The 13435-nt window shown below is 41.2% G+C and overlaps 3 protein-coding genes across 8 annotated transcripts in view; 2 read left to right on the forward strand and 1 right to left on the reverse strand.

Annotated features, from left to right (window-relative positions):
• Positions 1–13435, reverse strand: part of FAM217B (family with sequence similarity 217 member B) — a 39812-nt gene that overhangs the window by 8731 nt on the left and 17646 nt on the right. For 2 of the 6 annotated variants that reach the window (XM_072111003.1, XM_072111001.1), the window contains one exon: positions 7470–7516. The exons of 3 other annotated variants lie outside the window; for them this stretch is intronic. The gene's annotated coding sequence lies outside the window, so the exon portion shown is untranslated. Of the gene's footprint in view, positions 1–5570; positions 5987–7469; positions 7517–13435 lie in introns of those variants that run through there. One more of the 6 variants, XM_072111002.1, reaches the window with a different exon arrangement.
• Positions 5626–13435, forward strand: part of SYCP2 (synaptonemal complex protein 2) — a 152008-nt gene continuing 144198 nt past the window's right edge. The window contains exon 1 of the mRNA XM_072110997.1: positions 5626–5644. The gene's annotated coding sequence lies outside the window, so the exon portion shown is untranslated. The remainder of the gene's footprint in view (positions 5645–13435) is intronic.
• PPP1R3D (protein phosphatase 1 regulatory subunit 3D) lies at positions 5857–7945 on the forward strand. The gene has a single exon (XM_072111005.1). It carries the CDS (start codon positions 6513–6515, stop codon positions 7413–7415), a length of 903 nt encoding a protein of 300 aa, XP_071967106.1. The 5' UTR covers positions 5857–6512; the 3' UTR covers positions 7416–7945.

A 13435-nucleotide genomic window follows, 5' to 3' on the forward strand; every position in this document is an offset into this window, starting at 1 on the left:
CTCTACAAATAACTGTATTAACACTTGTTTATCCTCATAGTAATTGCTGGATGAGAATGAAAGGTAAATAAATGATAGCCTACTCTCTATATCATCAGATGACACTCATTAATTCTAAATTTTGATTTCGAGTGTACGTAGATGCTGTCTGTTGAAAAAGTAAACAGTTTGGTTTCAAATTACAATTTACATAGTTAATGTGCCCAGTGATGTTCCCACTGCAGCATACACAATTGATTGCAGAACATTATCTTTGTGGACTGATACGCTAGAACTGTAATGATAACATTGTTTAACAAAAAATCTCCAATTACAGGTATATAAAGTGGTGAAACAAATTGCTTCATGGTCTTCATTCATGAATATAATATGAAAGTGGTAATGAATGCTTTATTGCAGTTCATTCAAGCAAATGAGTAACATGACAGGATACACCAGTTGAGGGCTGTCTATATACATTTCCATCTGTTACAGATTACCCAAATAAGACATTATCCTTCACAGAATGTTTAGATAACATTTAACAAGAAACTAATTAGGGACCCAAGTAAGGTTTTTTTTTCTTGCTTTTTTAAAATACATTCTGAAAATCCCCTACATATAGGATAAAAGTATTTGAAACAGTTTAAATGCTTACAGCGTATGCATGCATCATAAAATATATGTACCGTATATACTCGAGTATAAGCCGACCCAAGTAGAAGCCGAGACCCCCAATTTTACCACCAAAAACTGGGAAAACCTATTGACTCGAGTATAAGCCGAGGGTCGTAAATGCATTAATCACAGATCCCCCCCCAGTATATAGCCAGCCTGCCCCCTGTAGTATATAGTCAGCCAGCGCCCAGTAGTATATAGCCAGCCCCCAGCAGTATATAGCCAGACAGCCCCCAGTAGTATATAGCCAGACAGCCCCCAGTAGTATACAGCAAGCCTGACCCATATAGTATACACCCAGCCTGCCCCCTCTAGTATACAGCCAGCCTGCCACATCTAGTATACAGCCAGCCCAGCCTGCCCCCAGTAGTATACAGCCAGGCCAGCCTGCCCCCAGTAGTATACAGCCAGCCCAGCCTGCCCCCAGTAGTATACAGCCAGCCCAGCCTGTCCCCTTAAGTATACAGCCAGCCCATTCTGCCCCCAGTAGTATACAGCCAGCGCATTCTGCCCCCAATATATACAGCCAGCCCAGCCTGCCCCCTTAAGTATACAGCCAGCCCCCTTAAATATACAGCCAGCCCAGCCTGCCCCCTTAAGTATACGGCCAGCCCAGCCTGCCCCCTTATGTATACAGCCAGCCCAGCCTGCCCCCTTATGTATACAGCCAGCCCAGCCAGCCCCCTTATGTATACAGCCAGCCCCCTTAAGTATACAGTCAGCCCAGCCTGCCCCCTTAAGTATACAGCCAGCCCAGCCTGCCCCCTTATGTATACAGCCAGCCCAGCAGTAAAAAAACCAAAAAACTTATATACTCACCCTCCGGTGGCCCCGATGTCCGCGTTGCCCCCCCCCCCCCGATGTCCGTGCGGGCCCTCTTCTGTCTTCTATCTTCTTCTGTCTTCCGCAGGGCACCTCCATGTCCTTCTCCCGATCATCGCATAGTATGACGTCAGCAGCAGCAGCAGTGTCATACTATGCGCCTGCCGCCCAAGAAAAACATGGCGGCGCCCTGCGGAAGGAGAGGACCCGCACGGACAACGGGGGAGCAGCGCGGACATCGGGCCACCGGAGGGTGAGTATATAAGGGTTGGGCTCACTATTGACTCATGTATAAGCCGAGTTGAGGATTTTCAGCACATTTTTTGAGCTGAATAACTCGGCTTATACACAAGTATATACGGTATCTTATGACATATTAATACACACCCCATATTTAAAGGAAAAGTATTTATGACAAAAATTAAAACATTTCCTGGGGTCACACGCACATCTCTGCAATATAAACAGCTCTGCTACATGCACTTGCAGACAGCTCTGCTAGTATAACCAGCCTCCAGTTCTATTGCACAGCTCCCTGCACATCTCTTGCAGCCCCATAGCTCCTCAGTCAGTGTAGCAGTAGAGCACAGAGCCAGCCTCTGATGTCAAATCAGGTCCTGCAGAGGTTTATTTTGGGACATCATGGAGAAGGTAGGAGCAGTGCAGACATACTGCGCTCTGAGAGATTGGGTGAAGTGCTTTGCCAGCTTTTTATTTGGCAACTAGGTGAATTTTACACCCTCAATCCATGCATGCATTGGCAAAAGTAACAACATAAAAAATAATAAAATCAAACATAACAGCATAAAAATAATGGGAGGCATTTACATTCATTTGCAGGTTGTTACACAAAACTGCGGCAGGTAGTATTTGGCATAGTTTTGCCTATGCTTCTTGATGTATCTGATGCAATGGGCTTTGCAGACAGATAGCGTTTGCACCATTTTTCTGTCTAACTATGCACTGAAAGCAACATGCAAACTGCTTGCACATGTATTTATAAAAAAGTTGGTGCACACTTCCCAAGCAGTGCAGGGTGCGCCATATCAATGAAGACCATGCATCAATAAGCAATAATCTGGCGCACCCTGCGCATTAGTGAGGAAAACTGCACATAATTCAGTCTGCACAACTTTTGATAAATATGGCCCATTATTCATACCACAATGTGAATGGCATAAAAAATCTATAAAGCCATGTTGAGATGTTATGCTGTATTTTTTGACTTTGCATCTTATAAAAAATTAAAGGGGTATTCTGGGAATATAAAAAATCTGATACAAAACCCCATAATGCTATATATAAATTAATACAACAAAACTAGTGCAAGCTGCAGTGCAGTTTGCCTGTGAAGTGTGCATCAGATTAACCCCTTCACGACTTCCACATGGCTTTATACGTCCTATTCGCACATGCCCCGTGCAGATAGGACATTAATAAACCTCATGACAGGGACCAGCTTTAAGTACCTATAAACTAGCGCTCAAAAGTTTGGGGTTCACTTAAAAATTTCCATATTTATAAATAAAAACACATTGGGGCAGATTTATCAAGTGTCTGAAAGTCAGAATATTTCGAGTTGCCCATGGCAACCAATCACAGATCCCCTTTAAAATATTCATGAGCACTGGTAAAATGAAAGCTGAGCTGTGATTGGTTGCCATGGGCAACTGGAAATATTCTGACTTTCAGACACTTGATAAATCTGCCCCATTTTCTTTCACTCACATTGTTAATGTGGTAAATGACTATTGTAGCTGCATATGTCTGGTTTTTAATGCAGTATCTACATAGGTGTATATAGGCCCCATTTCCAACAACCACCAGTCCTGCGGTTTAATGGTACATTGTGTTTGGTAGCTATAAAATTGACCTTCCTGTGAAAATTTAACTTTCATGTGAAACTCGACAGTCTATTCTTTCTCTTAGAAATGAAGGCCATTCCGTGCGACAAATTGCCAAGAAATTGAAGATTTTCTAGAGAGCATTATATAGAAGGAGCAGAGTGATCAGTTTCAGACTGCATAACCATAGTATATACTGTACAAACACAGATGTTCATAAAATAAGGTCCAATAAGTAACCACTTTGAGAAATGATATACATAAAAATAAGGTTACCCAGAGAGTTTAAAGGAAACCTACCATAAGGAATCTACTATCAGAAGTAGATCTGATGGCAGATTCCTCCTTCCTGCCTTTACCCTGTTATTTAATAATCCTGGAACCTAACGTAACTTGTTAAAAAAAGTTTTTTCAGTAATATGTAAATTACTGCAGAGGCTACTAGGATTTGTACTAGCCTGGGCAGGCACTAATTGTCTGCAGATGATCAACATATCACTAAAATATAGTTTTTTAACAAGTTATGGTAGTTATGGTAGCTTTGAGGATTATTAAATTACAGATTAAGGCAGAGGCAGGCAGCAGGAATCTTCCATTCTGATAGTAAATTCCTCATGGTAGGTTTCCTTTATACCACCAGGATGAATTATTGTAAACTATGCACACTTAGGCCCCTTCTACACTAGCGAGTGTGATGCGATGAACTCGCATCACACTCGCAACGCAAGCTGCCGGGAACGCACGGCCCGAACGCTGCACCGCGGGAGTGAACTGACATGCTGAGTTCACTCCCGCGGTGCAGCGTTCGGGCCGTGCGTTCCCGGCAGCTTGCGTTGCGAGTGTGATGCGAGTTCATCGCATCACACTCGCTAGTGTAGAAGGGGCCTTACATGCTGGTGAGTGCCCCCTCTTCCAGGACACACTCTTCTTTACGCTTCTTATGCCCTTTATTTTAAGAAAAAAACGGCTTTAAAATCTATGCAAATGAGCTTGAGGGGCTGCAGGCTCTATTAACATATATGGAGTCTGGAGCCCCTCAGGCTCATTTGCATAATTATACAAGCCTTTTTTTGTAAAAACCACGGCTTAAGAGGTTTAAAGAAGAGTCGATCCTGCCAGAGGGGGCACTCACCAGCATGTAACACTGCGTGGTCTACAATCATTCATCCTGGTGACTTTAAGTGCATGACATGAACACTAGATTAGATTACACTGTGACATTACAAGTAATGTATTGTATGGGAAGGTGGTCTAATTTCTACCTGATTCCAGCAAGGGAGAAAAGAATTGCAGTAAAACAGGCACAACCCCCGCTGCTTCTCGCTGGTTAACCCCCGAAAAAGAAAGACGGTGCAGTACCTGCTGGGGTCTTCAGATGCAATTGGATTACTTGCGGTGCTCAAGTCTCAAAGGTAAATAGATGTAATAGTTCAGATCCAAGGATAGGACGGCACTCTCTGATACGATCCACAAACTTTATTTAGCGTACAGGCAAGCAGACGTGTGAGGACGCCGAGGTCCAAAAGGTAACAGGCTGTTTCGTGCTACTAGCGAGGTTTGACAAAGCTCTAGTAGCGCGAAACAGCCTGTTACCTTTTGGACCTCGGCGTCCTCACACGTCTGCTTGCCTGTACGCTAAATAAAGTTTGTGGATCAAATCAGCGAGTGCCGTGGGTCTAACTGGTATTGCAAATTCAAAATCACAAAGTACAGCTATCCGTCAGATAAATGTTCTGAGGTATATTTCTGAAAAAAGTCTTAAATGTATGCAATGATATAGTTTTCCCATCCACTTTGCAGGAAACGCAAAAAATAACCTGCAGCTTATACTAATCATAAATCTAATAAAAGCTATGTTGGATCACACTTTTTATATGCATTAATATTTCATATTAATACATATATAGATACATATGTATATTAATTTCATATACATACAGTGTAATCGCAGAAAGCAAAACTGTTATTAACATGCTTCCTAGTGCATTACCATGTATTGATGTTACTGAAACATAGAGAAATCGCCAACAGGACATGGAAAATAACATAATTTCTGACACCACCACACTCTTACACTCAGCTACAGTTCATCTTTTAAAATGCCAATCCACCACTTCATGTCCTACCACAGACATGACTACTGCAAAATCTAAAATGCATAAATAAGACAACACCTCCTTTTCACTGTGCACAGATCCAGTGTCAGCTCTAGAAGATTGTAACAATCACTGTGCACTCTTTACTTGCCTTCCAATCTCCGTTATCTGCCATCATCCTGGCACTATTTGTTGTTCTGTCACCGGAGAAATCTTTGCTGTGAGGTGAGTAAATAAACCATATAACTCCTCCCTTCCAATCCGAAGGGACAGGGCTGTCATTACCAGAGCAAAGGATTATGGGTTGAGCCTAGCATAATATAGATGGCTCTGTTGTGTACAGATACCTGAGACAATATACTCCATGCTTATTTCAGTTCACTTCAGACAGAAGCTTAGGTAGCTGCTAAATGTTAGGAGACCTGTAAGATGATGTGCAGCTGCTCATGCTTGTTAATTGCTTTGGTGTGCATGCCAAGGGACACGTTCACATATAAAAAAATATCCCAACATCATATGAATACATGGGGAATTAGTACCATACAGACTAGTTTTATCATGGAATTCAATTAAGACAAAGAAAACAGAAAGATAAGAGGTGGGATTCTATGCATAGGGGCTGGGGCAGCACAATGTGAAAGTACACTGATCCAATCACCAGAAAGGACATTTCCAGAGCTGACAGAAAACATAAAACATTCCCAACCCCCCTTGGGAAGCACAGAAAGGATCTGCACTACCAGTGATAAAGCTATGTATTAGGACGCAAGCTATTCCTGGCTGCACAACAATGAATACTGGTAGACTGATGTCGAGCCTTCCAATGCTGTTTGCTGTGTGTGACGTTAGGTGGGAGTGTTCATTCATAAGGTCATCTGTCGCTGCCAGTGCCTCCCAGACTAGGGGTGTGAACAGGCTTCTGCTATACCCGGAATTGGAAAATGTGCATTATCCCTGCTGCAGTCTGGCTAATTAGGTATTAGTGGGGCTTTTTCACGTATTGCTGCTGGGACTACTCTTTTAACAGAGCAGTCAAACAGGAAGGAAGCTTCTGGATTACTTCAATATATAGTAATGAACCATTCGTCATCAAATGACTATGTCTTCCACACTGCGTCCATCTATAATGCCTCACAAAGAACAAGCAGCGTTTGGCATCCCTCGAAGCTTGAGTTGTATCAATAATCTTTACCAACATGTAAGGCTGGCAGAAGGATTTGGTGGGTCAGGAGTTTGTTTAACCAAAGAGCATCACAGATCGCCTACTTCACAACATACAGAAATTAAGGTGAGCAACAGCTGCGATCCAGAGCTACATCCAATTATTCGCCGTAGGACAAAGTCTCTTCCTAGTTCTCCAGAGAGGAAGATTTCTGCTAAATGTCGGCCTCAATGCCATAAAGTGAGATTTGCAGATTCACTTGGTTTGGAGTTGGCGGAAGTAAAGGTATTCAACACTAGTGATAACCCATTCATCCCTCTCCATGTCCTCTCACGACTGTCTATCAATTCAGACTTGTGTTGTAGTCAAGATTTGGAAGTTTCCATAGAATACTTGGAGCCAGACTTCAAACAGCCGGCTGAGTGTGGAGATTTTTTGGAGCGTCTGCATCAGCATTGTGTCTGCTTAGAACAAGTTACCAGTTCAGTGGAGCTAGAGATTTCTGGCACCATTCGAGTGTTAAATCTTGCCTTTGAAAAATTGGTTACAGTGAGGTATTCTTTTACTAATTGGAAGACCCATTATGATGCAAGAGCAATTTGGCTAAATAGTGACAACACAGTCGTTCCTAACACAGATGTATTTGCCTTTGTTATTTCATTGCCACCTTTTTTACAGCAAATCTGCTCTGTGGTACAAATTGCCGTAAGGTACCAGGTCGACGGCAAGGATTATTGGGATAACAACCATGGAAATAATTATATTTTTATATCAAAGAGCCACAGACTTAAAATCCCGAAAGATTGTGAGCAGAGTTGGATCCATTTCATCTGATCTATTGACTAGTGTTTTACTGGAAAAAATAACCTGGATACAATAGATTTCTACCTTGTTCGGGGTAGCTTCTGCAGTCACACTGGATCATCAAAGAGAATCTAGAACAGAAGAGACTGATAGTCAGGTGGATGTTGCTGGACTGACCAGTGTGATTAATGGATTATGTGCAGTCGGGTTTTCACATTATTTTACATATGCTGTAAATAAGTGCTGAATGAATATGCTTGGTTGTCGGTAGACAAAAGAGGATTAATGTCTTCACATGAATAATAGTACTGTTACAGAACATGGATTTTAAGGAGTTGTTTTGTTCGTCTTGAGATGACGATGAGATAAAATTAGAAGTCATGTTTAACATAAATGTTTGTTCAGATATAATAACGTAGCATAAAAGAAATGTGTTGTCGTTAGGAGACATTTGTGCCTTCTTTCTGAAAATAACATTATTTGCAGGCCTGTTTGTTTAAAAAAAAAAAAAAAAAGAATCTCAGGTTAAAATACTCATGTAGAATACTTCAGGTAAAATACTGATAAACCAGGGGCCATTTCCTAAAGAAATGAATCAATATGCAAGAACAGACCATTCCTGGAAAATATCATCTTAAATCATTGAAATTATTTTTGTATTATTGAAGTAGTACACTACTTCCCACAAAAAAATAGTAAAGCACAGAACTGCAGCGAATAATTATACATCTTCCAACAGTTTTGTAGAGTTTCGATATATTATAGAATATTTAAAAGTCTTTGAACAGAAAATCTGAAACTGTCACCATTACAAGTAGATGATCAAAGGTTAAAAACTTTGTTACAAACATGGGAGTGCATCCTCATTACTTTTTAATCATAAGATAAATTATATTTGTTAGATTGGTAGAGGTCCAACCATCAGGAACCCTTTGATTGCTAAAATGGTGGTATAGCATGTGCACTGACAGCCCCATTGTAACACCGTGGTCTTACACAGTGGGGCAGATTTATCAAGCTGTCTGAAAGTCAGAATATTTCTAGTTGACTTTGCTGTGATGTGATTGGTTGCCATGGGCAACTAGAAATATTCTGACTTTCAGACAGCGTGATAAATCTGCCCCAGTAGTATGTCAACTATCTTGATAGACTAAAACTACATGTTTTAGTCATGTCACCTGTACTAAATAATAATATAGACTTGTACCAAAGAACCAGTATAGAGATGTGGAATTTTAAAAGATAATCAGCGTCCAGGGTTGGTGGACTGTCACCAAAGCAATGCTTGTTACCGTAGGGGTTAAGTGGCAGCGTTTCTATCTTGTTCCTCTCCATCCACTACATTGAATAAACTACTTTATAAAAATATGAAATTGATAACGAGGTGCTCAGGCCTCCGTTACACGAGCACCTCCAGTCTCCGTCCGTTGATAAAATATGCTCGCCCCCTTCATTTATATTCAATCTGCCGCCGCAAGTGCTGCGGACAGCTGGTGACGTCCCTGGCTGTCTGCAGCAATTGCAGATGGCCAGCAGAGTGATTATAATTTAAGGTGATGTGCATATTTTATCATCGGATGGAGCCAGGAGACGCTCGGCTAGCGGAGGCCTGAGCACCTCTGGCTCATTTGCATATTTTTGCCTTATTTGGTGTAGTGGATGTGGAGGAACAAGATGCTGCCATATAACCCCTAAGGTAATGAGCATTGCTTTGGTGACAGTTTACCATCCCTAAATCTGGTGCTATATGTCCTTTAAGTGCACTGAACCTTTATTATACAGTTTCCATTAGGCTACATTCACACTGCCGTGTGGGGGACGTATATACGGCCGATATACGTCCCCCGTAGACGGCAATGGGTGCACGGCGCCCTACGGGAGCGGTACGGTGCAGCACACGTGCGGCACCGTACCGCTCCGTACCCCGGAAAAAGATAGGACATGTCCTATCTTTGTCCGTAGTACGGCGCCGTGCGCCATAACTTCCTATGGAGAGGGGCGGGGGTGAGCTGCGCTCACCTCCTCCTCCTCTCCCCGTACACTGCCGTTGCCCGGTACGGTACGGGCGGGCAATGGCAGTGTGAATATAGCCTTAGTCTGTAAGAAAATATAGGTTTGTGGAGTATATATTTATCTTTGCCACAGTTTCATAAAAACCTCAGCATGATACAAAAATAATCAATGATGTTCACTTTATGATATATCTTATGCATATCTCAAAGACTACTATATGTCTGCATGGAATAAAATATCCCTGAAAGATGAAAACTGTATACAGTTGCCTTTTTGTTAGCATCCATTTTGAGCGTATCCATTAAATGGATCTAAATGTAATGGGAACATGCCTGTAACTACTGATTGCAGTGTGACCTTCTATGAATGCCATGTGTACAAGACATCAATTTGTTTGAGCAGGTTAAAGTTAAAACTAGTAAGGACAGTTGTCAAATCAGCCAAGACCAATATTAACCCCTTAATGACCACCCTATCGGCTTTTTACGGCGGTCATTAAAGGTACTTCTTCTGACGCGTACGCCTTTCTACGGCGGCGCGTCAGAAGAAGATTTCGGGACACCGGGTCTCGCTGGTGCCGGTGTCGGGCTGTGATCTTACAAGCATGACCGCGTTGTGCAAGTGTGTCCCTCGTGGATCGGAGCCCCCCCCCCGGTGTGCTTACCGGGGGATCCGATCCCTCCTGCCGCAGCCCCGGGTTCCGGCGAGTGACCGGGGCTTCCGGCTCCTTTACGCGCCGGGTTCTGCCTTCCTGGCAGGTCCCGGCTGTAAGTAACTGAGCATGTGCAGCATGCTCAGTTACTTTCACTATACACTGCAATACAAGTTTATTGCAGTATAAAGGCTTGAATAAGCGATCGGACGATCGCTTGTTCAAGCCAAGAAGTAGAAAATGTAAAAAAGTTAAAAAAAAAAAAAAAGATTAAGTCATTTTATAATATAATTAAATAAATAAATAAAATAAAAGTCCCATAATCTCCCCAGTTACACATAAAATGCAAATAAAGTATATAAAACACAAAAACACGTACAAATTTGGTATCACCGCGACCGTATCAATCTGTACAATAAATCTAAATCAATCTTGAACCCGCTCGGTGAACGACGTAAAAAAAAAAATCGAAAAACTTCCCGTATTATACAATTTTTCATCAAACACCGTCACAAAAAATGTTCTAAAAAGTGATCAAAAAAAGTTACGTTCCCTAATATAAAAATAAGCCCTCAACGAGGTCTGACAACAGAAAAATACAGAAGTTATGGCCCTAAAAAGTTGTCAATAGTAAAAACAATGCGATATTCTCCAATATTGGTTTTGCTCAGGAAAATTGAGCAAAGATAAGAAAAACTATATAAATGAGGTATCACCGTAATCGTAGTGAACCAGAGAATAAAGATAAAATATTATTTTTATGTTACAGTGAGAGGGGGGGGGGGGGAGTGCTAAAAATCCAAAATAAAAATTGATGATTTTGTTTGTGTCCCCCTTGAAATAGTTAATAAAATCTCATGAATAAGCTATAGACCCCCAAAATGAATTATCTATACATTGTATCTCATCCCGTACATAATAAGCCCTCATATGTTTGCATTACCCAAAAAAATAAAATTTATAGTACAATGTGACAATACAAATCTGCTGTGAATGGCGCCTCCATTCATTCTATACTTGGCCGTGCGCCCATACAGCAGTTTACCACCACATATGGGGTATCAGTACACTCGAGAGGAATTGGGCATCAAACGTTGCAGTGCGTTTCATCATTTAATTTATTCTGAAACTGTCAGTTTGGCCTAAATGAATGTATTTTCCAAAAAAATTCCATAGTCTCTAAATCGCAGGTCCATATTGTTTTAACCCATGTGAAACACTTAAAGTGTTAATGGACTTAAAAGAAGTTGTTTTACATATGTTGAGGGGTGAAGTTTCTATAGTGGGGTAATTTATGTGGTTTTACTATTATTTAGGCCTTTCAAAGTCACTTGAAAGCTGAGTTGTCCCTCAAAATGTGAGTTTTGCCAATTTTCATGAAAATGAGAAAAATCGCACCTAAAGTTCTCCACCTCATAACATCCTAGAAAAGTGAGAGGATGCATAAAATATCATCCCAACATAAAGCAGACATTCCGTAAATGTTAATTATCAAGCTTTTTGGGTAGTTTTACTTCCTGTCTGGAAAGCAGAACATTTCAAACTTGGAAAATGAAGAATTTTTACAAACTTTTGCCAAATTTTCACTTTTTTTCTGAACGAATCGCAAAACTTATCACTTACATTTTATAACTAACATGAAGTACAATGTATCACGAGAAAACATTCTCAAAATCACCGGGATATGTTAAAGCGTTCCGAAGTTATAACCAATTATCATGAGACATGTCAGATTTGAAAAATCGAGTCTGGTCATTGAGCTGAAAACTAGTGTCTGTGATAAGGGGTTAAAGTGTCCTCCTCCATGCTTCAGCAGCTGAGAAAACGCAGTGATTTATGAAGGGACGGCTGTTGTTGGTAATCGTCATGGAGCAAGTACTGCCAATGTCATTCCACATACTACTTTGTGCAATTTGTCAGTTTTAATTCAATATGGATTTCTTCTGGGTCTATTTAATACCAGGCTTAGCCTCTTTACAGAATTAGTATTATCGCAAGATATATCCAGAATAGTTTCTCAGTCATATGTTGAATCCAAATGTATATTTTGTTTGCAGTGTAGGTTTATTATATATGACAGGAAAGCTCCATTACAAATTCAGTGCCATGACATTCACATGTTACTAAAGCTTGCATCTACAAGTTTATCATTGTGATTTCATTGCATAAAACTAAGCTCATAAAACCTTTCACATAACCAACACAACCCTAACCTTACAGGCCTTATTTGCAGCCCGTTTCCGCCAGTGGACATCGGCTTTGGCACTGCTCCGCTGCTGATGATAGGAAATGCGGAATGTGACTGCTCGGCACAGTCACACACACAACAGAATTAAATGGGGGCTGTGAGTTGGCCGCACAATTGTGTGCATGAGGCCTAACTATGTAAAAATTGTCTGCGTCATTTAATTAATATTTGAAAATCCATTCTGGTACAGTCCGAAGTTCAATCTTGGACCTGTCAGAGATAGCATTATAAGGCTATATGTAAACGTAGCGTAATGGTTACAGAATTCACTTCCGGTAATTCAGCAGGCATCAGAAACCTCCAGAAATAGTCTGGTTCCTGATGCGTTTTATTGTTCCTGCAGGGGTTGGAAAACAATTGCAATAGTTGCTTTCTGCACCATGATCTCTAGCAATTAAATTAACTGCTGCAGATCACAAGGGGAAAATCTTTTTCATACAACAAATCTGCAGACAGCCTAAGATGGCTATATACTTCGAGGCTGTGACCAATGCATTTCCCACCCTCGGCTTATACTCGAGTCAATAGGTTTTCCCGGTTTCTGGTGGTAAAATTAGGTGTCTCGGCTTATACTCGGGTCAGCTTATATGGTGTGTGTATATGGTACTCCCTGACGATGCTGCTGTTTATTAAAACCATTTTGCCATAAAATTATGGCTCTTCCTTTAGATACATGTCTTGCCAAGCCAGAATTTTAATTTGAAGTTAAACAATTTTAATGGACAGTACCATAGTTGTGGAGTACTTTCTTCTTTTAAAGCCTACTATTTATCATTGGACCTTTAGTCGAATTGGGCTACATACAGAGAGCAGCACCCTGGAACCAGCCCGGGGAAATCCATGCGATTTCATTGTTTTGAATTACCACAACACAACAAGGTATAGGGAGTTATGGCGTAAACACAGAACTACATTTCCCTTTCTATAACCTACGATATAAAGCATGCTACCCCTTCCCCTCTCCCCTGTAACACTACCTCCTGGTCCAGGACGAGGAGCTGGGAGCCGGGCAATGATGTAGGGAGCAGGAGGTAATGTTACAGTAGGGGTAACAGTCCAGTGATGCCATAGGCGCTCAAACGACGCCAGCATGAGTGCCTCTGGCTCATTTTTAAAAATCGTTCTAGCTGAAAATAT

This window comes from Engystomops pustulosus, chromosome 6 (genome assembly GCF_040894005.1).
Source record: "Engystomops pustulosus chromosome 6, aEngPut4.maternal, whole genome shotgun sequence".
Lineage (NCBI taxonomy): Eukaryota > Metazoa > Chordata > Amphibia > Anura > Leptodactylidae > Engystomops > Engystomops pustulosus.

What these genes read in the sequence shown, in the direction of transcription:
- PPP1R3D (XM_072111005.1), top strand. Translation starts at nt 6,513, where the DNA reads ATGACTATGTCTTCCACACTGCGTCCATCTATAATGCCTCACAAAGAA.